Source organism: Pelodiscus sinensis, chromosome 7 (genome assembly GCF_052426305.1).
Source record: "Pelodiscus sinensis isolate ZL-2025 chromosome 7, ASM5242630v1, whole genome shotgun sequence".
NCBI classification, from domain to species: Eukaryota; Metazoa; Chordata; order Testudines; family Trionychidae; genus Pelodiscus; species Pelodiscus sinensis.
Genome location: NC_143058.1, coordinates 59014409 through 59040627, shown reverse-complemented (window position 1 = coordinate 59040627; position 26219 = coordinate 59014409). Strand labels below are relative to the sequence as shown.

The window sequence follows — 26219 nt, the reverse complement described above, 5'->3', positions numbered from 1 at the left end:
GACCAACAATGAGAGTAGGTCAACAAACACCAGGCTGATGTCTAAAATGAGAGCTGAAAGTGCAGTACCCACCAAGGTTGAAGAGGAACTTTGTCACACTGCCATCCCCCAAAGTTGCTCAGTGCCCCACCAGAGCACGTACCCCTCTAGTATGGGGAACACATGAAAGACATGTGGGAGCATGACAAGTGGTTTGAATCTTTAGATGTGTCCTAAGACCCCAGAGCTAGAAATAGTGACTAGAAAGTGCCCAGATACAGCTGTCGTAGCAGCCAGCAGTTGGGCTCACTTACAACAGACTAGTGACCATACAGAGTAATAATGGGCAAATCTGTAATAATCCATAGAACATATATGTTGAACCACTTTAATCCAGCACACTCTGGTCCAGTAGTATCCATGGCCTGGCATTATAGTTAGCTGGATGTCCATTTACCATGAGTATGGCCAAATTTCCCGTGGCCCCATAAAGTTTCTTTACAGCCATGAGTCCTGGCTTTCAGTGTTTTATGCTGTTATTTAGCTCTAATTTACCCCTAAATGTCTTGTAAGATCCCAGTAAGCAGTGGAAGTGTTGGTAATGCTGCTAGACAATATTGGCCTCTTATAGCCTGGCAAATTCTCTGGTTCAGCATCAGTCAGGCCCCAAGGGTGCTGGAGAAGAGAGGTTCAATATGTATTTTTTTTAAAGATTACTGAAATGTACTTTCAGCCTTCTAATACCATTCTAACTTAATTTTTAGCATGGCATTACATTATTATAATTACTAAATTAATTAGTGCAGAAGACAGCAACTTTTATTTTGTATGCACAATCTCGATAGTTTGCTTCCCTCTTCCCTGTCTTGAACTTCATGTAGCAAGAAAAGAGACTTTCTTTTGTGTGTTTGGCTTATGTTTGACAGAATGAGCTGATGAAAAGAAAAGTTGTACAGATAGCAATAAATGGTCTCTTTCTAGAGTTTAACAACTCTGTGCAGAGCTATAGTATGTATGTACATCACAGATTTTAAAAGACCCTCCTAAAATTCAGGAAGTGGCTCTCTGAGAATTTGCAAACTGTGACTTTGTAATGACGATAATGCAGGAGGAGAAATTCAGATACTGACAAATAATTTTCCACTTTTCACATTTTGTGGGTTTTAGGCTTCTCGCTTCAAGGAAATGGTTGGAAAGATACAACATATTGCTGAGGAAGGAATCGAAAGCTGTTCGGACACATCAGGTTTGGAGAACATTAGTATTTCTTATTTTAAAAAATGGCATGTGGTAAGGACTGTACCAAAATATACGTTTTTTGAGCTTCTTTGCAAGTGCAAAATATATAATTATTTCTGCTCAGAATTTTAAGTATTGTTGGTTTATATATAAATGAATATGAATAAAATAAGGAAAGTGGCAGTATTAGAGAAAGGAGATTGTCCTAGTCAGAGTGAGAATATGTGCTCCAGATTTTGGTCTTAGTTCAATGTGGTTTAAAAGATACTGTCATGCAAACCTCTGAGGTGAATTTTAAGGTTTGTGACAGGCTGTTTGTTATGGTCATGATTAGGCAATGGATGACTGGCTAGAACTTGTGCAAATATTGGGAGATTAGGCATGAGTGAGTAAGCAGGTCTTGTGGATGACCTGTTGTGAGCTACTACATTCAGTTTTATTAAATGTGTTATATATGTGATGGCATTGTAGTATTGGATATTGTAGTATTGGATATGAGATTTGACCAAAGCAAAAATCTATTATGGTCTGTGTTTTCAGTTGCTTATACAGTAGTACACAATCAAATTACATATGGAGACGGGGCTATACTTACAAAACCTAAACATTCCTTCTTTGAGTGCTTGCTCATGTCCATTCAACATAGATGTGTGTGCCTGCAACATGCACCAGCGTTGGAAGTTTATCCCTAAGTAGTACCCATAGAGGCCGGGGTCCCCAGCGCCAGTTGGAGTGCTGCACACATGCTGCACTATATAGAATGCTCCCGAGACCTCCCTCCTCGGTTCCTTCTTACTGACAGTGACAGTGCTTGGAATAGCATGCTCCAGCCTTAGCTGTAGTAAGCATTCCCTTTCTATTCAAAAAGTTTGACGGGTAGCCAAGTTAGTGTGTAACAGGAAAAACTTAAAAAACAACAAAAAGTCTAGTAGCAACTTTTTAAAGACTAACAAAACATGTAGATAGTATCGTGAGCTTTTGTGGGCACAACCCAGTTCTTCAGATGACTGGAGTATTAGAAGTCCAGATCCAAGAATAAATAAGGGAAAGGGGGGAAGGGGGAGAGGGAAAAAAAAGACAGATTGTTCAAGTAGCTACAAGGGGCTGATAAGCTAGGTAAATACAACTTAGATGGGGCTACTATAAGGTGGGTGCATAACTGGCTGAATAACCATACTCAGAGAGTAGTTATTAATGGTTCACAATCCTGCTGGAAAGGCATAACAAGTGGGGTTCCGCAGGGGTCTGTTTTGTGACCGGCTCTGTTCAATATCTTCATCAACGATTTAGATATTGGTATAGAAAGTACACTTATTAAGTTTGCAGATGATACCAAGCTGGGAGGGGTTGCGACTAACTTGGAGGATAGGGTCATAATTCAAAATGACCTGGACAAATTGGAGAAATGGTCTGAGATAAATAGGATGAAGTTTAATAAAGACAAATGCAAAGTGCTCCACGTAGGAAGGAACAATCAGTTTCACACATACAGAATGGGAAATGACTGTCTGGGAAGGGGTATGGCAGAAAGGGATCTAGGGGTTATAGTGGACCACAAGTTAAATATGAGTCAGCAGTGTGATGCTGTTGCAAAGAAAGCAAACATGATTCTGGGATGTATTAACAGGTGTGTTGTGAGCAAGACACGAGAAGTCATTCTTCTGCTCTACTCTGCGCTGGTTAGGCCTCAATTGGAGTATTGTGTCCAGTTCTGGGCACCACATTTCAAGAAAGATGTGGAAAAATTAGAGAGGGTCCGGAGAAGAGCAATGAGAATGATTAAAGGTCTAGAGAACATGACGTGTGAGGGAAGGCTGAAGGAATTGGGTTTGTTTAGTTTAGAAAAAAGAAGATTGAGGGGGGACATGATAGCAATTTTCAGATATCTAAAAGGGTGTCATAAGGAGGAGGGAAAAAACTTGTTCATCTTGGCCTCTGAGCATAGAACAAGAAGTAATGGGCTTAAACTGCAGCAAGGGAGGTTTAGGTTGCACATTAGGAAAAAGCCCCGATCGCCATTTTCGCGCTGGATGGCCTGGGGAAGGGATGTAGGTGGGGAGTGTAGGGTCTGGGAGGGAGTTGTGATCTGGGACAAAAGGGATACAGAGGGTTTTGGGGGTGGCCTGGGGCAGTTGGGAAAAGGGGTGGATGCCAGAGGCAGGCTTATGCTGGGAGTCGCTTACTTAAGCGGCTCCCAGCCAGCAGCCCTGCAGGAACCTGAAGGCTGCAGTCTCAAGCTGCACCCCGTGGCTCTGCTCAGGGCAGTGTGGGAGGGGAGAGGCTTCATTGACTGCCCCTGCTGTCAGGAACATTTATCAGCTGCTATTGGTTGGAAACCGGCCAAAAATACCTGCGAGATTTTGCTGGAGGGTGAGTCACAAAGCCTCCCTCTTCACTCCCAGCATAAAGCAACCACATTTAAAGCAGCTGTAGCTGTGCTGTGTTTAAGCATCCCAGTGAGGCAGCCACAGGCTGGATCTGGTGGCTTGGTGGGCTGGATCCAGCCTGATAGCTTTCTCTTGCCCACCCCTGGACAAGAGGGTATTGAGGAGAGAGGAGCTAGGGAACGTCCTATATAGTGTGGCTTGTGTGCACCACTCCAGAGGGCACTGGGTGTCCTGGCCCCTATGGGTACTGCTTAGGGAAAAACTTCTGGCACCAGTGCATGTGGCAGGCACACACATCTATATTTAATGGATATGTGCAACACATCTTGAAGAACACCAGTTACAAAACAGGTATCTGTCTTAGCTGTATAAAGTTCTCATGTTGGCAAATATTGATTATTTTCAACATAAAGAAGTGAATCAAGAGATTGGACTATAATTGAGCCTTTTGTGAACAAGAATGTTGGTTTGTCAGTTGTTATAATAAAAGCTTTAGAATACAATGTTTAAAAGCTAGAAATGAAAAATTAAAGAGCATATTGTTAGGTATCTCACCAGTTATATGAAATTGCATAAAGTAAATTGTCATGCTGGTGATCTAGCTAGGTTAGGAGCTGAAATTAATAAATCAATTTTTACCTGCTGTGTGTAACTTGGCTGTGTACTTTTAACTTATTAAAAAATAAAATAGAATTTAAACATTTTTCTGTGATGTACTTCATATCTTGTTAGTAAGATTAAGATGGTAAGTAGTTTCTAATAATTCTTTTCTCACTTGAAGCTGATTCAGAGTTACAGGAAGAACAGCTGTTTGGAATTAAGGTAAAGATGTTTATTCCTTAAAAATTCATTGTATTTTCATAGAATCAATTGTTAAAGTTTATACTTAGGGGTTAAAATATCATACTGCCCTGAAACCATTAGTTCAAATCCCAGCAGGTTTCAGCTCAGCTCTTTGCATTTCTGAGGTAAGTGTATACTCAATGGATGAAAAGTTGGTCTATTGAAGTCCATGGCAAAACTTCTCTTGGCTACCAGGTGGTCAGGGTTTCACTTTATCTTCAAATGGTGATTCTGGTGGGGGTCACTGGGAAGATATGCTATTGATGAAGGATCTGTTTGTCCTCAGTAGACATTAAAGATCCCATATCATATTTTGTCCAAGTAGCTATCATTGGCCAACTTTTTTCCTGCCCATTCCAATTAATATTTTGACTGCCACTCTTCAGTGCAACTGTAGCTAGAATTCACTTTTTGTATATATTGTGGACAAGGCTTGGAACACTTGCCTACTATTTATGATGGGTAAACACCCTTTGCCCCATCACTACAAGCACACACTCTCGTTGCACCCTGCAGCTGCAATGAATAAGACACTTGGCAATATGTTAGAATAAATTATGTGCAATACAGTTTTTAAAAAGTAACTTGAGTGTCTCTGATTTGTTGCTTTCTTTCATTTTCTCTGTCATTGTTTTTTCATGCTGGATTGTGTTCATCTTTGTGTACATTGTTTCCAGTGTCTATTTTCTTTGATTCCTCTCTCTCATTTGCAGCAGCTTCCATCTGCTTTATGGTGTTGAGATAGACTGGTCTGCCCCTCCCTGCTAAAGGCTCTTCTTCAGGTTTATCTTGAGTATCCTTATTTCTTGACACCGGTTGGTTTCCATTTGACAGCTTCATGTGGGATTCTGTCTGTTAGCATGCAGAACGGATGCCCCAGATATATTCAGCGTTTTCTTGTAGTGGAGATGAGAAGCTGATTGGTGATTTCTCAGATCTCTTAGCTGGTGATAAAGTCTGTCCGTCCATTGCCCAGAATTTTTAATAGGCATTTATTTTGGATGACATTAATTTTCTGTCTAAGATTTGTATAGCTTTCTGGTTCTGACAGTTACACACTACCATTGAGATGACATCTGAATTGAAAACTCTTGAGTTTTTTGGAAGTATATATTTTTTATATCTTACTTTGTTGAGTTTAGTGAATACTGTGGACATCTCTCCTATTTTTTGATATCTCACTTGCTGCATTTTAGTGATAGAAATGTAGCCGTGTTAGTCTGGGGTAGCTGAAGCAAATTGTTGTGACTACTTTCTTCCACTATTTGATCTGAGGAAGTGGGTCTGGCCCACAAAAGCTCATCATCTAATAAACCATCTTGTTAGTCTTTAAAGTGCTACATTGTTGCTGCATTTTGACATTGATACTGCTGGTTCCAAGCTCAGATAAAATAGCATTATTTAAAACAAACAAACAAACCACACACTTCACTGGATATAGAAAAGATTGCTTAATAAAAAAAAAACCTTTTTGACCCCTCATATTTCATGAAATCTCCTGGTGAAAGCCTGTCCCCTGAAGATAGAATACTCAGCAATTTGAGGCTGATACCAAGAAAACATTTCAGAGTCAAAAGACAGGACTACGTAGCACTTTAAAGACTAACAAGATGGTTTATTAGGTGATGAGCTTTCGTGGGCCAGATGCACTTCCTCAGATCAAATTGTGGAAGAAAATTGGCATGACCATATATACCAAAGGGATACAAACAAAAAAAAGTGAACACATAAAATAGACAAATCAGATTTTAGAAGAGAGGGGGAATGGGGGGGAGAGAGGTTAATGTCTATGAGGTAATGATATTAGAGGTGATAATTGGGGAAGATATCTTTGTAATGGGTGAGATAATTAGCATCTTTGTTAAGCCTCAATTGATAGCTTCCCCAATATGGTCATGCCAATTTTCTTCCACAGTGGGTCTGGCCCACGAAAGCTCATCACGTAATAAACCATCTTGTTAGTCTTTAAAGTGCTACCTAGTTCTGTCTTTTGTTTCAGCTAGACCAGACTAACACGGCTACATCTCTATTACTTCAGAGTCAGTTAGTGGAACATGAGAATAATGTCTCAGATATCAAAGATCTTTCTAATCACGAGGGAGGTAGATAACTATGGACTTGAAATGCTAGGCAGCTGTGAGAGCAGACTGACAGATTTGATTAGGAAGCACTTCCAGCAGGAGAAAAAACATATAATCTACTCAGGTAGTCAAAACAATGTATACTCAGGCCACATCTTCAATCTGTGGAAGATCTCCTCTCCTGCGATCAATCTTCTAGAATTCATTTAGCGAGTCTAGTTAAGACTTGCTAAACCAAACTCAGAGTGCGTCCCTGATGGTGTCCTGTACTCCTGCTCTTGCCAGGAGTAAAGGAAGCTGATGGGAGTGTTTGCTCCCATTGGCCTCCTATGGGGGACACACCAAGCTCAGCTTTAGGTAAGCTGACTCCAGCTACATATGCTGCATAGCTAGAGTTCCATACCTTAAGCTGAGCTGCTAGTGTAGACCTGGCCTCTGAGACAGTAGCACTGGACAAATTTTGTAGGAAAAGCCCTTACCTGGGAACCTATCAGCAAGTAATGCCTGTAATATGTAGGGATTAAAAAAAAATGCTAACTTTGATCATGATGTTTACCTTTGCTAGGGGCCTGATTTTGGTGGGAGCAGGCTGAAGTCCTTAATAGAAGTACTGTAATGCTGATGCAAAATGCAGGACAATGTAGCACTTTAAAGACTAACAAGATGGTTTATTAGATGATGAGCTTTCATGGGCCAGACCCACTTCCAAGCTCATCATCTAATAAACCATCTTGTTAGTCTTTAAAGTGCTACATTGTCCTGCATTTTGCTTCAGCTACCCCAGACTAACACGGCTACATCTCTACCACTATTCTGTAATGCTGATGAATTTTATTAATGTAACATTTCTCATTTCATATACTTACATCATCCTTTTTTGTAACTTCTGTTTTATTGATTGGCATAGTGTTGGACATTTAATAGCTAATGACATAAATTATTGTTAAAGGGAGTTTCTTATCTTTATTTTCAAATGTTTATAATACAAAACTATATTATATAAGCTAAAAATCTAGACTCTAGGCCAAATTAACCAATTACATGAATAGTGGTGCTAATTGATTATAAAACAGATGTGAGAGGTAAAGTACAGCACTCAATGGTACAGAATATGTAATTTGTAACGGTGTAGTATTCTTTGGGTAGTAGTTCAGTCCTAATCTGAGTGACTGCAGCTCTTTTTAAAATCAGTGGGAATTATATACCTGCTTCTGTTGGGACTGAATTTAGCATGTGGTATTGGGAACATAATGGGCTTAAGATAAAGTAGGAGAGCTTATTTACGTTCCACCCTTTTGTTAGCTTTCCCATCCAGTGACCAAGTTTTGTTCTGCTACACTGTTTGTAAATTAATGGAAGTTAATGTATAAAGTGTGATTGTTTTGCAAACTGCTGGATGCCAAATTAGAGGAATTTAACTAATTTCCCATTTACAGTGTATCAGCTTAAATCCAATGGTTAAGTTTAGCTCATTGATGAAATTAACACAGACTTCTAAGAGATATATTTATTTATTCTAGGCTGTGCTTTGGGCTCTGACCATTAAAAGACATTAGTAATTATTAGAGAAAGTTTTATTTTATTTTTCTTTCATTACAGACTGAACTCAGAGAAGATTCTGGTCTGTCCTTGAGAATTACAGAGACAGTATTGAGAAGTGTGGAAACAGATTTAAATTTTGTGCAGGAATATGAGGAATCTGAAGAAAATCTTTCTATTCCCGTGATTGCAGTGTCTGCATCTACTATTTCTCAAAAACTGTCAGCTGAGAAAGTACCTGAAAATCTTACTAGGAAATCCTCAGAAGATGAAGGCACAATTATGGACTCACAAAGTATTATTTCTATAGCTCTAGAGAGAGAAACAAAGCAGGAAAATAGTCATGCCAAAGAAGAAATAGAAGATCTGAAACCAGCAGGCATGTTGTCAAAGGGGTCTGACCTTTCAGGTTTAGAAAAGTATCCAGTAATACAAATACAGGTATCTCTGCTTGCAATATTATATAGACTGTTTCAGTACATCAGCATCAATGGTGAATTTATTTAAAGTGCTCCAAACCTAGGTCTTGATAGTTCTCTCAAACATTACCACTTAAGTGATTATTCTCTTTAAAATTCAAATGAATTTCTGGTTATGACTGTTCTGAGATGTACATTGCGGCCCTTCATAATGACTCATCCATCCTCCTCTCCACAGAGTGTTGAGTCTGTATGTATTTGTCAAATAGTTTTTTAAAATAAATAGTTTCCATCTTCCTTTCAAAGGGAGTTACAACTTGAGGCTATGGTAGGGGCATTGTTTCTCAAGTGGTCTGAGGACCCACTCTGAGAAAACTTCCCTTACTCCTCATGGAAACAGGACTACTGGCATTGATGGGAGTCCCTCTCTCAGTTCGAATTAGCTGTCTTAACTAGACCTGCTAAATGGGACCCTGGAAGATTGATAACGGCAACTTCAATCTTCTCTGTAGTGTAAACAAACCCACAATTACTGACTTGCAAGTTGCCATTCTCTTACAACAAAACTTCAGAAACAGACTGCAAGGAGAAACTTCAGAGCTGGAATGCATAATGCAAATTTGACAACCTCAGAAGAGGTTTAAATAGAAACATGGAATGTCTTTCTTATTACAACAGGAAATTTGCCCTGCAGGTATCTTCACCTTCTCATCACTGTTAGAGGTGAGCCATATCCACTCTAATTAGTACTAATGTCACACTCCCATCTCTGCATCCTTTTCTTTTTTCTTTTCTCCTCGTCTGAAGAAGTGAGTTATGCCTGAATATATTTTTTAAAGTGCCACTGTACTCGTTGTTTTTGCCGAAACAGACTAACGCAGTGTAATGGGGTTGGCTCTCACCTCCCACAAGTGTCCCCGTTTGGCCAAGTGCAGGTTAGGGATGTACGGTGTAGTTGATTAATCGATAAGCAAAAGCACACATTATAGTGGAGCTGGGTAAAATATGGCCTGGAGACCAGATCCGGCCCGTGGGCCACCTTGCTCGGACCCTCAGGCACACAGTTGCCACAGGTTTAAAACACAGTCTGGCAGCTCTCTGCTCTGGAGGGAAGGTTTCATGTGATTTCCCATCCACACCCAATCCTCAGCTCCTATTGGCCAGAAACAACCGGCCAACAGGAATTGACCCCAACTGGAAACAACCAGCCAGTAGGAGCTGAGAGATTGGGATGGGGGCAGCACAAGCTGAGAGCCAAATGGAGAGAGCAGCCTGCAGTTCTAAGTGATCTGGAGCTGCAGCCGGCAGGGACCCCAGCCTGCCTTGGGGATGCTGCAGGGAATCTGGCTTAGGTAATCGCCTCCCAGCCACAGCCTGCCTCTGGCACCCCTGCCCCTCACACACACCAACTCTCTCCCCCAGGTCACCATCCAATTTTCTGACCCAGGTCATAACTCCCTCCTAGGCTCCAGACCACTTCCTATACCCCTTCCCCAGGCCAGCATCCTCTCCTGCACCCAAACTCCCTCTCAGACCTCACACCATCTCCTGCACCCCAATCCCTCCCCCCGCCCCTCCGGACAGGGGCTGCTGCCACCCCACACTGTTGCTTCTGTATCAGAGGCAGCAGCGTGGAGCTGGCTTTTAAACTAGCTCCCCTCATAAACCAGCTCCCACCTGGCGCCCTGCGCGCTGCTGTCTCTGATACCGAGGCAGCAGTGTGGAGTGGCATGGGGCTCCTCAGGAGTGGGGCCGGAGCGCGCTGGCTGCCGGCCACATCCCCAGGGACTATAGAATAGTTGAGTAACTGATAAGAATTCATGAGGTTAATCGATTATTCAGTTAACCAGTATTTAATATCTCTAGTGCAGGTTCCTACACAGCCTCAGTTTTAAAAGCCTGGTGGCTATTCAGCCCTCTGGCAGGGTCATACACTGTGCCATCACAAACCAGTCCCAGGGTACACCTTTAACACAGACCCATTCTGGTACCCCCTGTAGAGTGTCTCTTAATTCAATGTCATGCCCTTGGTTCTGAACAAGAGTGGTGCCTCCAGGGCTTCAACTCCTAGAGACAAGTCCTTGGCTCTTTCCTCAGGGCTTTACCTTCAAGCCCATTAATCTCTTAACAGTCTCTCCTCTGAGAGCTGTCCCAGTTCTGCCAGCCAGTCACCCATGACCTTCTCCCTTCTAGGTCTGGGCTGCAACTGAGCTACCATTAGTTCCACAGCTCCTGTTATATAGTCTCTCCTGGCCCCTGATTGTCTGGTTTCCTCCTAGCCACCTGGAGGACTTCTCTATGGCTTTAGGGCCCAGCCCCATTTTACATTGCTACCCCTTTGATATCCCATGAAGACACTCCAGTATATATTCCTTTTTTCAGGTTAGCTTATGTCACTTGGGAAAAACGATTTAAGCTAAACAAACAAAAAATCTATTTTAGCAGAATACGTGTGTTCAAACAAGCAGTTATACCTGTATGACTTTATCAGTATAAATGATAAAACTTTCCCTTGTTGTCCTATTAATAAGTAGTTACAGTGGAGAGGCATGCTGCTTTTCCGGAAGGGGAGCTGCGATATACTCTGAGCCAAATTTTCACCTACTCCTTCAGTTACAGTAATAACTAGCAGACTTACCTGTTGTTGTCCACGTCCTGAAGGGCAGGGGACTGGTGGTATGGGGGGATGCAGGAGTCAGGGCAGGCACATTGGGGATGTGGTGGGGAGTGCAGGAGGCTGGAGATGGGAGGATGCTAGAGTGAGGGTTGGAGTGTGAGGAGAGGCTTAGGGTGGGGAGGTCACAGAATCATAGAGCTGGAAGAGACCTCAGAAGGTCATCTAGTCCAGCCCCCTGCTGCTGCGCATGTGCGGGAGTTGCTTCACCCCGTTCATATCTAGGGATCCGACGTAAGTCGGATCCACGTAAGTCGGGGACTGCCTGTACACTACAAAGCCAATTTTCCCTGCCTTTGACATGTAAATTTTCACATCAAAAGCTACAAATTAATTAGCTTCTAACCCACTTAATTAGCTTCATTAACACGGTTTTTACAATTGACAACTGCTTTTGCTGTTTTATATATCTTGGATTCTGCTATTTCCATATATCTGACGAAGTGGGTCATGAAAACTCCAATAAATCTGTTAGTCTATAAGGTGCCACAGGACTCCTCATATTTTAAAATAACTTATTTGAAATAAGTTATTTCAAAATAATTTCCTAGTGTAAACATACCCTATTGTGCCACAGGACCAAATTTTTTTTTTTAAGTTACAGACTAATTACCATTCTGAGATTTTTTATATTTGGGGGAGCGGGGGGGGGGGGGGGGTTATCCAGTACATTTTCCTGAAGAAATAGCACTAAACATGGTCGAGTATAGTGCTAAAGGCACAGAAAAGGGAGCCAAACAATCCAGAATTTTAATCTCAGCTCTATCACTAACTCTCTAGGTGGCTTTGGAAAATTATTTAGGCCAAATTTTTAAGTATTGGTGCACAATATCAAGGTTTTAAACAAATATGTAGACTTTTTTTTAAACTGCTCTGATTTTCACAGCGGCTTATGACCCATAGCTTCTATTGGAAGTAACAGTAGTTGCCTCTGAAGGTCTAGACTCTTTTTAAGTGAATAAGAATTTAAGTGGTCAACTTTGGGCTCTAAAGTTTGAAAATGTTAATATTAATCTGTGTTTGTTTCACTGTTAGGCATTTATTTTCATTTTACAACCTCACAGAAATGTTATTTGGATTAATACTGAAATTTCTCATTACATATTTTTTCTTGCTTATGTTTGTTTAATTAGTCTTGAATAATTGTTCTGAGGAAATTAAATAGGTATGCTGCTGTAATATAAGAAACTATGTTAATTAATCCACCCTGAAAATATTTTCTTAATCAGTTTGTGTTTTATGTTACAGTACCAGCAACCTATTCTTAGTGGAGACAAGTTTGAACCTTTTTTGAGAAATATAAGTAGAATGCAATCAAATACACAGAATGAAAAGGAAGATGATCAAGAAGTCCCTATTTTCACTCTTCTGGAAAGCAAATTTTCATGTGTAGAGATTAAAGAAGACCAAGATCCACCTTTCAAGGCATCTTCAGCAATTGCAGAGAGTAGTTCAGATGTTAATTTAAGCAAGAATGGTCAGCACCTATCCATATTAAAACTTATAGAATCAAAGATGGAATTAGAGGAGGGTGGAATTAATGGTGAAGAAGAAGAGTCCCCAGCACTGGCTATAAGAACAGATTTGCCTGAGAAATGGCAAGAGGAGAGACTTTCAGAAACAGAAATAGTACGTCTAAACTCTTTTTTAAGTAACACTCTTGAAGACTTTCTTATAGATAGACTTATAAACATAATAATGTTAAAATCTGTTTTAAGCAAAAATCTGGAAGTGTTTATTGCAGAGAAACTTTCAGAATTAGGTATAGTCACAGAGGTAGAATTAGGAGAAGAATTCCAGAACCTACAGAGGATCACAGATGGCTCACCAGTTTTTTTAGAGAGAGATTTACTGACAAAAAGAAAAGATACCTTCAAGAAAATGCTTTCAGAAGCAGAAATAATAAATTTAAAATCTGTTTTGAGTAAAAACCTGCAAGATCGTCTGATAGAGAGATTTTCTGAAACAGGAATAATCACCAATTCAGAGTTAGGAAAGCAGCACCAGTATCTGTCATTACAGGAAAATAAAGATAGATCACCATTGGTTTTGATGACTGATTTAGCTGAGAAAATGCATGACAGTTGTGAGCAGAGGCTTTCAGAAATGGAAATAAGTCTTAAATCTGTTGTAACCCAAAATGTGCAAGATCTTCCCATAGCAAGCCCTTTAGAAACAAGGCTAACTGAAGAGAAAAAGTTACTAAAGGAACACCAGAACTTTTCTTTCTCAAGCACTGAGAAGAGACAACCAAAGTCTGATGCAGAGTTATTGAAGAAGAGGAATGATAAATCCAGGGGAAAATGTTCAGAACCTGAAATAATAATAAAATATCTAAGTCAAAACTTACAGAACAATGGCACAAAGAGACATTCACAAACAGCAATAAACACAAAGATGGAGTTAGAAAAAGAGCACCAAAACCACTCATTACCGATCACCAAAGTCAGATTGCCAATGACTATAGAGACAAACTCACCTACAATAGGACAAGATCATCACAAGCAGGGTGTTTCACAACAACAAATAAATCTAAAATCTGCTTCAGACAAAACTCTCCAAGATTCTCTTATAGAAAGACTTTTGGAAACAGAAATAATGAGTTTAAAGGATTTTTTAAACAAATGTCTCCATGATCATCTCCTAGAGAAACTCTCAGAAACAGGATTAATTATGGAAGAAGAGTTAGAGACAGTACATCAGAACTATTCCTTGATGAACATTCTGGAACGACATCCAGGGGCATTGGAGACAGAATTACATAATGTAAGTCAAGTTAATTTTGGTAAGAGTCTCACTAAACCACATATAATAAAAGGAGAACCTGTTTTAAGTGGACCTATACAGGACTTCCTTCTTGAGGTACTCTCAGAAACAGAAATAAGGAATCTAAAGTCATTTTTAAGCAAAAAGATCCAAGATCATCTTGTAGAACGACTCTCTGAAATAGGGTTGATCACAGAGGAAGAATTAAGAAAGATACACAAGGATTTGTTTGTGCTGAGAGCTAACGAAAGACTGTCAAGGGATGTGGAGTCAGATTTACACAAGGAAGAACAAAATCTAAGTCTAAAATCTGTTTTAACCAAAAACCTTAAAGATAGACTTTCAGAAACAAAACTGCTACAGTTGAAATCCCTTTTAAGCAAAATACTGAAAGAAGGTCATAGAAACAAACTTTCTGAAACAGAAATAAAAAGTCTAAAATCTATTTTAAGCAACAACATGCAAGATCTTCCTATGGAATGTATTTCAGAAACTGGGTTAATAAATGAGAGGGAATTAGAGGGAGTATGCCAGAATCTGTTTTTGCAGAATGCTAAAGGAAAACCACTGATAGTTACTGATACAGATATACTTCAGAAGGGGCAGTTTCATTCTAAGCAGAGCTCTGATAAATTCACTGTAATAAATGAAAAGCCTATTTTAAGAAAAGAAAAGTTAGAACTTCCTGTAGAGAATGTTCCAGAGCAAGTAACATGTGTGGTGCCTAATCTAATCAATGAAGCCCAAACCAACAGTGTAATACACCTACCTCAAAATAATACTTTAGAAAGAGAGAGTCAAGACCCACAAAGTTGTTTTGATAAAACAGAAGTAGCACATTCACAGACATGTTTCGACAAATCATTAAAAGCAAAGTTCCCGAATGAGAATTTGAAGGGAACACTTGAAACAACAGGGTCTCCTTCCTTAAATGCCCATGATATTGCTATCCAAACAGAACTTAAGGAATATCTCTGTAAACCAACACTATCCTTTCCTGTAAACCCTCAAACATTTATCTTTGTACATTCAGGATCTGAGGAAGAAACTAAGTCACCAGATAAGTCTCATGAGAAGTCAAAAGGGAAAAAAAAACGTGCTAAGCGTTCTAAGAAGCATGCAGCATCACGTTACCCACCACAGGGACAAGTATTAATGTGCACACAGTTTAAAAAGGAAAAACAAATTGGTTTGAATAACTGTAAGGAGATCTTAAAAGAAAAACAAAGAAAACATTCTGAACCACCATCTCCAAGATCATGTGTTTCAGGAGCCAAGAAGGATTCAAAACACTCCACACACTCAAACATTTTGAAAAAGGAAAGCCTGACACAGAAAGCTGAACAAGAAAGAGAGGATGGAAGACCAAAGAAATCACTTAACAAGTCTATTAAGATGCCAACAGCCACAGTGTCTGAACTGCAGCTACAGCACTCTGCAAAAGCATTGCAAGAAAAATCATATGTGAGTAGTTTCCATTTGATTCAGTGTGCATATGGAAATAGCCCTTTAAGAATGATATTTTTCTCTGTTTTCCATCTCATGAGTGTCTCATGTATTTGGTTTTCTACTTCACTTTCTAAATATCTGGAGACAGAACAGTTAGAACAGTGTCTCTTCATAAAAGGGTAGAACAGTGTCTCTTCATAAAAGGGTAGAACAGTGTCTCTTCATAAAAGGGTAGAACAGTGTCTCTTCATAAAAGGGTAGCTTCTAAGTAGGCATGGCCAACACTGAATCCTTGTTACCACTCAGTCCTACTTGCCCCTTCCCCCCAAAAATGTGTTTGTAATGTAACCCAAATAAGTAAGAAAAACCAAAACTAAATACCTCCCACTTCTTCACCCTCTGGCTGCTGAGGCATTCAAAAAAACCTCAATATTTAAATTTTTCTGGCATGTTAGTGAAATAATTGTGAATAACCGTAAATAGTGTATTAAGTTTATAGAGAGTAAATAGACTGGGGTGGGCAAGAGACTGCTAGCGGGCTGGATGCAGCCTGCCAGGCCACTGGATCCGGCCTGCGGCTGGTCCCTGGGATCCTCCAGCACAGTGCAGTGGCTTTGAATGAAGCTGCTTCATTCTGGGAGGGAGGGAGAGGGGCTTAGTGCTCTGTCCTGCATCTCAGCAAAATCACTCAGTTCCATTGTCTAGTTTTTCACCAATAGAGACAGGGAGATTTTGCTGGCAGCCGGGGCTTCCAATGAAGCCTCCTCCCCCAGAGCAGAGCCATGTGGAGCAGCTTGCTACTGCAGCCTTCAGGGTCCTGCAGGGCTGCTGAGTGGCCGCTGCTAAGGTAAGGGCCTCCCAGCCAGAGCCTGCCTCTGGCACACGCACCCCAACTACAGGCAGTCCCCGACTTACGCGGATCCGACTTATGTCGGATCCGCACTTACGAACGGAGCTTTCTCGCCCCGGAAGTCGGGGCGAGAAAGCCCCGTTCGTAAGCTGCTCCGGTGCCCCTGGTCTGCTGGAGACCGTCTCCAGCAGACCAGGGGCACCGGGCGGGTTCCCGCGCTTCTGAGGCTTTGCCAGAGCAAAGCCTCAGAAGCGCGGGAACCGCTGCTGCTGCCCCTTGAGACCCGGTGCCTGTGGTCTGCTGGGGACGGTCCCCAGCAGACCACAGGCACCCGGACTGAAGCCGCAGCCGCGGGGGGTCCCGCGCCTCTGAGGCTTTGCCAGAGCAAAGCCTCAGAGGCGCGGGGAACCGCGGCTGCTGCCGCTCCAGTCTGGGTGCCTGTGCTCTGCTGGGGACGGTCCCCAGCAGACCACAGGCACCCTGACTGAAGCCGCAGCCGCGGGGGGGTCCCGCGCCTCTGAGGCTTTGCCAGAGCAAAGCCTCAGAGGCGCGGGGAACCGCCGCTGCTGCCGCTTTGACTGAAGCGGCAGCAGCGGCGGTTCCCCGCGCCTCTGAGGCTTTGCTCTGGCAAAGCCTCAGAGGCGCGGGACCCCCCCGCGGCTGCGGCTTCAGTCAGGGTGCCTGTGGTCTGCTGGGGACCGTCCCCAGCAGACCACAGGCACCCAGACTGGAGCGGCAGCAGCGGCGGTTCCCCGCGCCTCTGAGGCTTTGCTCTGGCAAAGCCTCAGAGGCGCGGGACCCCCCCGCGGCTGCGGCTTCAGTCCGGGTGCCTGTGGTCTGCTGGGGGCCGTCCCCAGCAGACCACAGGCACCCAGACTGAAGCCGCAGCCATGGCGGGGTCCCTGCCTCTGAGGCTTTGCCAGAGCAAAGCCTCAGAGGCGCGGCACCCCGCTGCCGCTGCGGCTCTGCTCCCCGTGTCCCTGGTCTGCTGGGGGGGGGGCGCAGCTAGTGTGCTCCCCCCCCCCCAGCAGACCAGGCTTTTGTTTTGGACTCTGGGGCAGAGCAGCTGGGGCGCTGCCGATTGGTCCTGCAGTGCCCGTGGGCACTACTGGACCAACCCGGCAGCACCCCAGCTGCTCTGCCCCAGGTCCTGATTCAGCCGCTGCTGGTCAGTTTCAGCAGCGGCTGAATCAGGACGTCTGGGGCAGAGCAGATGGGGTGCTGCTGGGTTGGTCCAGTAGCACCCCAGCTGCTCTGCCCCAGGCGTCCCCAAGTCAGCTTCTGCTGAAACTGACCAGCGCTGACTATAGGAAGCCCGAGGCAGAGTTGCTCTGCCCCGGGCTTCCTGGAATCAGCTGCTGATCAGTTTCAGCAGCAGCTGACTTGGGGACGCCTGGGGTTCTTAAGTTGATTCTGTATGTAAGTCAGAACTGGCGGTCAGTTTCAGCAGTGTCTGAATCTGGACGCCAGTTCCGACTTACATACAGATTCAACTTAAGAACAAACCTACAGTCCCTATCTTGTACGTAACCCGGGGACTGCCTGTACCTGCCTCAGGCAGCCACCTTAACCCTGTTTACCCCTTTCCCCCAGGTCACAGCTCCCTCCCTGCCCCTCCACTAGAGCTCCTCCCTCAGGCTAGAATCCTCTCCTGCACCATACCCCCTCCTGGACTCTGCACCCTAATCCACTGCCCCAGATCACAGACCCATCCTTCACCCAACTCTCTCTCACACTCCACACCCCCTCCTGCACCCAGTCTCATATCGCAAGCTCCCTTCTCCATCCAACCACTGTCCCAGACCTCAAACCTCCTTGGTAGAAATGCAGCCCTTGACCACTTGCCAAAATCTTGCAGTGACCCCCCATTAAAAAGTATTGCCCATCCCTGATGTAGTCTGTAGCCTGCATTTGCAGAGGGGGAATAGAGAGGGTGTGGGTTTTTTATAATTTTTGGGTTGCCTCAGGCACTGAAAAACATCTAAGAATTTGGAATTTTTCTCACTATATTCTCTACTTCCAATGGACATGAACAAGGATTATGCCCCATTGTAGGGTATATGACCAATGACTGTAATATCTGCCAGTCCTTCTCTGATAGAGACTAGAAGCACCAAAGGCAATCTATTTAAAAAACTTTGGAGGTGAGAGTATGGATGACTTTTTTCAAGGTTTCACATGCACATGTACTGTGACTTGTAAGTGTCCCTCAGTCCTTCAGCTTCAGACTGACAGGGAGCTGTCTCGTTGTAAAAGCTCCCTTTACCTAGGAAAGTGAGGAATATTCTCTTGAATTTGTTTGCTGGAATTGACTTTAATGGAACTGGCCAGGTGAGTAAAGTATGAAGGATTGAGACGTGTTGTATTAAATTAGATGGAATATACGTATATGAGATACTGTCCAGTATTAAACAGTGTTAAACAGGATTCATGCTTGGGTACGCAGACATTTTAGACTGCATGGTACCATGGCAAAAAAACCATTAAAAATCTTTTAAAACCTTTTTATATAGACACAAAGGGAGAAACAGGTAAAAACCATTTGAAATTTAAAGTATTTTAACAACATTTCTTGTTCCCTCTCCTTATAGCTGAAAAGAGTTTTAGAAGGTCCTCCACCCTATGTTTGAGAGTCTTTTAGATGATATTAAGGATGGAAAAATCGGTTCTTTTGGGTAAAAGATTTTAGTTGAGATAGGCTGGAGCTGCTGCTGCTAAGTCTGATCCCATTTTATTTCAGGTGGTATTTGGGATTTAGCTGGAGCTAGTAGGGATGGATGTTTCTGTGTTCTTCTCTCCTTATCTGGTCAGAACATCTCTCAGGATTAGGATGATGAAGGTCTGGTGTCCCAAAAGGTGGGGGAGGGGCACAGGGGGCAGGCATGATGGTGAAACTCATTTCACTAGATTTAATCTGTTTTTCTATCTTCCCATCCAAAAGCCTCTTTCTTTAAGGACTCATAAAGGGAGTGATGGATGGAATATCAATCCCGCCTTATTATGTCCACCAATGAGGCCTAATCTTTGACATACTAATTTGGTTAATTAATTTTGAGATCCACATTTTCTGTTTTTACCAAGCATGATTTTAACGCAATCCTTAAATTGTATCAATGTGTTTTTTTTGTTTGGAATTATTTTTTTATGGATTTTTTTGCAGTGTTTGTAACCTTCATTATTAAAAGCAATTTAACTTACTATTTATTAACACTTGTTATAGGTTATTGTAACAGGCTATGAACTTTTATATACTTTTTACAATTAAGCTTACAATTAGTGTATTTTAGGCCCAATTATTAGAATAGCCCTCAATACTGATTCAGTCAAAACTCCCAGGGTATGTCTACACTACAAAGTTAATTCGAACTAACGGACGTTAGTTTGAATTAACTTTGATAGGCGCTACAATAGCACTATGCTAATTCGAACTAGCAGAGCGCTTAGTTCGAACAAGGTAAACCTCGTTGTAAGAGGACTAAGCCTAGTTCGAACTTACTAGTTCGAATTAAGGGGTGTGTAGCCACTTAATTCGAACTAGTGGGAGGCTAGCCCTCCCCAGCTTTCCCTGGTGGCCACTCTGGCCAACACCAGGGAAACTCTATTGCCCCCCTCCCGGCCCCGGACCCCTTAAAGGGGCACGGGTTGGCTACGATGCCCGTGCCAGGTGCAAGCCTGCCAGCACCCAGCTAGCAGACCCTGCACCTGGCACGGCTCGAGCCAGCCACCCGATGCCCCCCAGCCCTTCCCCTCTTCCCGGGACCAGGCTGGCGGCTCCCGGGAGCTTGCCCAGGACCGCAAGAGGTGGGTATCCGCCTGGTCTAGTGCAGACATCGTGGACCTTGTCCACGACCTCCGCACTAGGCACAGGAAAGTGGCCGTCTAGGGCAGGAGAGCTGTCAGCCTGGCCACCCAGGAGCAGGTGTGCATGAAAATCAAGGTGGTCCACTGAGACCCCTGACCCTGAGCCCTGAGCTTACAATGGCCGCACTGGGTCAGACCAAAGGTCCATCTAGCCCAGTAGCCTGTCTGCTGACAGCGGCCAACCCTAGGGATCCTGGAGGGGATGGACCGAAGACAGTGACCAAGCCATTTGTCTCGTGCCATCCCTCTCCAGCCTTCCACAAACTTTGGGCAGGGACACCACTCCTACCCCCTGGCTAATACCACTCCATGGACCCAACCTCCATCACTTTATCTCACTTCTCTTTAAACTCTGTTCTATTTCTAGCCTTCACAGCCTCCTGCAGCAAGGAGTTCCACAGGTTGACTCTTTGCTTTGTGAAGAACAACTTTCTGTTACTAGTTTGAAGCCTGCTACCCATTCCTTTCCTTTGGTGTCCTCTAGTCCTTCTATTATGGGAACTAATGAAGAACTTTTCTTGATGCACCCTCTCCACCCCACTCATGCTTTTATAGACCTCTATCCTATCCCCCCTCATTCTCCTCTTTTCTAAACTGAAAAGTCCCAGTCTCTTTAGCCTCTCTTCATATGGGACCTCTTCCAAACCTCTGATCACTGTAATTGCCCTCCCCTCTCCCACCCTCTCTCTTCCCCTCTCCCTCCTCCTTTTCCCAGTCTCTCCGAGTTTTGTTCAATAAAGAGAGATTCTATTTTTGACCACACGTTTTCTTTATTTTGTACATCAGGAAGGGGGGCTAGGGAAGGGTAAGTGGAAGGAGGTGAGGGAGGAATGGGGTATGAGCCCCCGATGGGGAGGACTGGGCTGGCTCTGCGGGCTTCTGGGGGTGGAAGCTCTCCTGCAGCCCCCCAATTGCCCCCTCTCCTCAGATGGCAGCCTGCGGCAAGTGCAGCCGGTCTGATGGCCAAGTGCTGTGATGTGCCCAGTGTGGGCACTCAGGGCACTCCAAGCCAGGACTGCTTTGCAAGCGGGAAACCCCTGAGAACTATCTGTCCGGGGTGGGGGTCGGGTCCCTTTAAGCATAGCCCTCGGCTAGCCTGAGCCAGCAGCTCCACGCTCTAAGTCCTCATCTGATGCCCTTCCGGCACTGCTTCCGGCCATCCTTAACCCCGGTTCAGGGTCCACTTAATGTGGACATGCTAGTTCGAATTAGCAAAATGCTAATTCAAACTAGTTTTTTAGTCTGGATCCGTTAGTTCGAATCCGTCTAGGTTAGTTCGAATTAGTGCTGTAGTGTAGACATACCCCCACTGATTTGTGGACATTTGCTCTAAGGTAGGAAAAACTTTAGATATTTATGGTTGCTTATGGTTACATTGGAAAAACATAAGTGAATAGCTGAGAGTTACTGTGTCTTTGTGAAAGGTAAAACTGAAATCTGCCTGGTATAACTGAGAGGCGAATTTGACTATTATATCTGTTAGTTACCTTCTATCTAGATCAATGGAAAATGAAATGTTTGGCTGAGGACAAATATAGCCCACTGTATTAAAAACAAATACTTGGATGTCTGTATGAAATGTAGTAGGTTATTATTACCAAGTCTATTTCAGACATTTGGGCCTTCTCTTTCTATGTCTACATTTTTGTGTATTTTTTTATAATTATCTGTTTTTATTATTGTTTGGTTATATTTATAATATCTGTGCAGATACTCACTACTGAAGAAGGCATTGTGATGGAAAAAAGAAGTTATTGACTTCCTGCAGTAATGATGGTTCTTCATGTATACCTGTGGGTGTTCCACTGTAGATGTGCAAAATATCCACTAACATGTGGTGTGACTTGATCACCTCTTGTAGTGGTATCTGCAAGTGTCGGTCACTGTTTCTGTGTCAAGTCCTGGTACAGTTGGAAGTCATCTGCCATAGATGATGGAGGGGGGATATCACTGTCTCATCTGGCAATGTTGATGAGAAAATGGACTTGAGGAGTAACTTCCTCCATAATTCCTCCTGTCCTTCCCTTGCCTTTTTAGGGGGTTCAGATGCGCTCAGGTTTCTGTTAGGCAACACTAGTACTACAAGAGGCCTGTTACCTTGGAGACTGCCAAGGATCTCAGTGTGGCCATTGCAAGGGTGGAGAGGAACCTGGTGGTTAGTACCATGGATGTCCAAACCCAGGAGGATGTGGATCAGAAGGATGATGTGACTGAAGTCCATAGTGAAATTGGGCACTGTTCAACAGATGAGAAGAGCAGTGAGAGACCATGTCCTTTTTCTCCCTTTCTGACTTGGAATACAAAAAGGGCACTGCGTGGTAAAATGTCATTGGCAAGTCAAAGGCTCTGAGTGAACTCAGTACTAGGGCTCTCATAGACTCATAGACTTTAAGGTCAGAAGGGACCATTATGATCATCTAGTCTGACCCCCTGCACAGTGCAGGCCACAAAATCTCACCCACCCCTCCTAGAATAATCCTCTTACCTATATCTCAGATATTGAAGCCATCAAATACTTTGAAGACCCCAAGATGCAGAGAATCCTCCAGCTGTGATCTGTACCCCATGCTACAGAGGAAGGCGAAAAACCTCCAGGGCCTCTGCCAATCTACCCTGGAGGAAAATTCCTTCCCGACCCCAAATATGGCGATCAGCTAAACCCTGAGCATGTGGGCAAGATTCATCATCCAGACACCCAGAAAGTTCTCTATAGTAACTCCTATCGTCCCTCCATTGACCTATTTCCCACTGATAATGGTCAATTAGGGTACGTCTGCACTGCATCCCTAGTTCGAACTAGGGATGCAAATGGAGACGACCGAAGTAGTTAATGAAGCGGGGATTTAAATATCCCGCACTCCATTAACATGATCTCGCCGGCGCGCTAGTTCGAATCACGGCTGATTCGAGCCAGGAAGTGCGCGCCGGGACGCGTTAGTTCGGACTAAAGCCCTTAGTCCGAACTAATGTTACTCCTCATTTTTTGAGGAGTAACATTAGTTCGGACTAAGGGCTTTAGTCCGAACTCACGCGTCCCGGCGCTCACTTCCTGGTTCGAATCAGCCATGATTCGAAGTAGCGCGCCGACGAGATCATGTTAATGGAGCGTGGGATATTTAAATCCCCGCTTCATTAACTACTTCGGTCGTCTCCATTTGCATCCTTAGTTCGAACTAGGGATGCAGTGTAGACATACCTTTAGTTACCAAGATCATGTTATCTCATCAAACCATCCCCTTCAGAAACCCATCTAGTTTAATCTTGAAACCAGATAGATCTTTTGCCCCCACTACTTCCCTTGGAAGGCCGTTCCAGAACCTCACTCCTCTAATGGTTAGAAACCTTCGTCTAATCTCAAGTCTAAACTTCCTACTAGCCAGCTTATATCCATTTGTTCTTGTGTCCACATAGGTATTAAACTTAAATAATTCCTCTCCCTCCCTGGTATTTATCCCTCTAATATATTTAAAAAGTGCAATCATGTCCCCCCTCAGCCTTCTTTTGGTTAAAGTAAACAAGCCAAGCTCCTTGAGTCTCCTTTCATAAGACAGGTTTTCCATTCCTCAGATCATCCTAGTGGCCCTTCTTTGTACCTGTTCCAGTTTGAATTCATCCTTCTTAAACATGGGAGACCAGAACTGCACACAGTATTCCAAATGGGGTCTCACTACTGAGCAGAGCCCATATGTCAGATGCCAAAAGATCTGTTGTGCAGTGGAAGTCTGGCTAAGATGAAGGCATCTGTCAGTACCAGTAGTGGTTGTCGGTGTCAAGAGGCCTATACCAGCAGGGTGGTGATGTGGACCTGATAGTATGATCTGTCAGTGCCTGATGTATCACAGGCAGTACCAACGTCTGTATCAGTGGACCCTTCCTTGGGCCAGATTTTCTGTGTTTTTTTTATTCCCTGATGGTACTGGTGTTTCCTGGCCTGTAACCATTGGGTTCTTGGGCACCCAGACATGGTCTAAGAATCAGATTTAGATGGTTTTGGTGCTGTCAGTATTGATTATACTGAGCCAGACACAGTGTTTGGCTCAATGGGGGCTCACTATGGGAACTCATGGACCTTTTCTTAGAGATCTTATATGAGTGACTTGTGGGAATCTCCTTGAGCTCACCTCCCTTGGAATTAGAGGGTTATGGTGAGGTCTGTTGTGACTCAGCTGGTTGAAGGACTGACTCTTCAAGTAGGAATTTGAGCCTCAATTCTGTCCTTTTTGGATCTGGACTTTACATGTTGACACAAACTACTGCGGGATGTGTTTCTCTTAGGCACCAATAGCACTGACAGCATCCATTGGTCACTTGGATAGATTCCTTGTAAATGAGGCACTTTTTGAAGACCAGGAAGTTGGGGTGCCCTGTCCAAGGGGTTTCCCCGCAACATGAGGTTGACAAAAGAACAAAGTATTTTTCTTTCTCTTTTATTTGAGGGGACACACGCCTACAGTAGAGCATCCATAGTGACACTACTTGAAGAAACAGCATTCTCTGAATTTGGATTGATTTCTTATCATTTGTACTTTGAGTGCCTGATTTACACCTTTGTTTGGTTTTATTTCAGTTTGGATTTTTCAGTTCATGTTGATGGTTCAGAATGCTTTTATTTATGTATAATGTGACAGGATCGGTTCCACTCCTGGGTCTCAGACCCGTGTTCAGTCTACAATCTCCAGTCTAGATACTGCAGCACAGGTTTTGCTTACCCCTTTCAGCGTTTTAAGTGGAGGGTTGTCCCTTGGCAAAATTGCTGTCAGGACAGATGCTTCTGGCCGGCTTGGGCTGGGTTACCAGTCCTCCCCAGTTACCAGCTGGACTCTCTGCTTGGGGAAGGGAGACCAAACACTCCCTGTTGGAGCTCCTGACCTTCCCCCTCTTGGCAATGCTGCCATTCTCTTTGTCAGTGTCCCCCATTCTAACCTTATCTGTTGTAATTCTGCTACACCCTCCCACAAAGAGAACGCTTTAAAGAGGTCCTGTGGCTGGCTGAAGTCAGCTCAGCTAGCCCTTATTTGCTTTAGAGCCACTCAACTACCCCTAATTAACCAGGGCAGTTACTATTTCAGAGCTGCCTTTCTCCCCCTTTTGATCAAGCTCTCTAACCTGCCCTGTCACAATAAACATCCTTTTTATTGGCAATATGAGATCACTTTTATTAAGTTTATCTGTTGAATGTTGCCTGATGTCTATATTATTTAAGTTTTACGGCTCAAATCAGTTTATTAATTAGATGTTTTTACCTTAATATTTAGAATTATGCAGATAAAAAAGAATTAGACATGGAAATGTTTAGGCATCTTGAAAAAGCAGTAGAAAGAGCTCTGTGTGATTTAGGAAAGGTTCCAGAAGTCAGCATGAGCCAGCCATTACTCTCTGCTGCAAGACCACACACTGCTCCAATTATTTGCAGTCCAACTAAAGAGACCCACAGAGTACAACCTGCAAGTTCTTACACAACTTCACTTGATTCTTCTGACACTGATGATCCAGGAAATGCTACAAGTTCAGAAAGTGATATTCTAGAAAATCAAGCACAGCAAGTAGAAAAAGCTTCTGAAAAGTGGGCAGAGTTTTGTAAGATTGTCCAAAGAATATTACATCAGAACTTGAGACCCCAAAAGGATGGCTAATTAACTTAACCACAGATAATTGATATGGCTAAGAAAAGTCTTATATAGGGGATGTTTCATCTTCTAACCTTTTCCCCCCACTGTAATGATTAATTAAATGTTCTTGCCGTATATTATTTGACTGTGTGTATTCTGTTATTAACCGGTATTAAAGATGCTGCTACTTCAAATATCTGTTGCTATGTATGCTCCACCATAAGGTGTGTCCATGTCTGTGCACTCTTGACTGAAAACTGTAAACAGTGGCCACAAGCCTATGCTTACACATATTGGGGCATATAGGGAGTTCTGGATCTGCCACAACCATTGTTCTTCTTTGGGTAGTCCCCGTCGGTGCTCCACTTCTGGCGTTGGGCTGGTCCCGGCGCCGTAAATTGGAGCTTGCCAGAGCTGTGTTCAGCCGGACCGCGCGTGCGCGAAACAGTTTCGCGCCTTTCATCTGCCGTGCACGGTCTGGCACCCAATTTCCTCTCATCCGCCTTGGGTCACACACGGAGCT

The 26219-nt window shown here is 43.4% G+C and overlaps 1 protein-coding gene across 2 annotated transcripts in view; it reads left to right on the top strand.

Moving 5' to 3' along the window:
• The window catches only part of CATSPERT (catsper channel auxiliary subunit tau), a 67611-nt gene extending 41780 nt beyond the window's left edge, over positions 1-25831 (top strand). For both annotated transcript variants that reach the window (XM_075933885.2, XM_075933884.2), the window contains exons 11-15: positions 1147-1225; positions 4387-4427; positions 8129-8509; positions 12410-15391; positions 25343-25831. In XM_075933885.2, the coding sequence (XP_075790000.2) occupies positions 1147-1225; positions 4387-4427; positions 8129-8509; positions 12410-15391; positions 25343-25720 (3861 nt within the window). In that variant the 3' untranslated portion in view covers positions 25721-25831. The remainder of the gene's footprint in view (positions 1-1146; positions 1226-4386; positions 4428-8128; positions 8510-12409; positions 15392-25342) is intronic.
• The last annotated feature ends 388 nt before the right edge of the window (positions 25832-26219 follow it).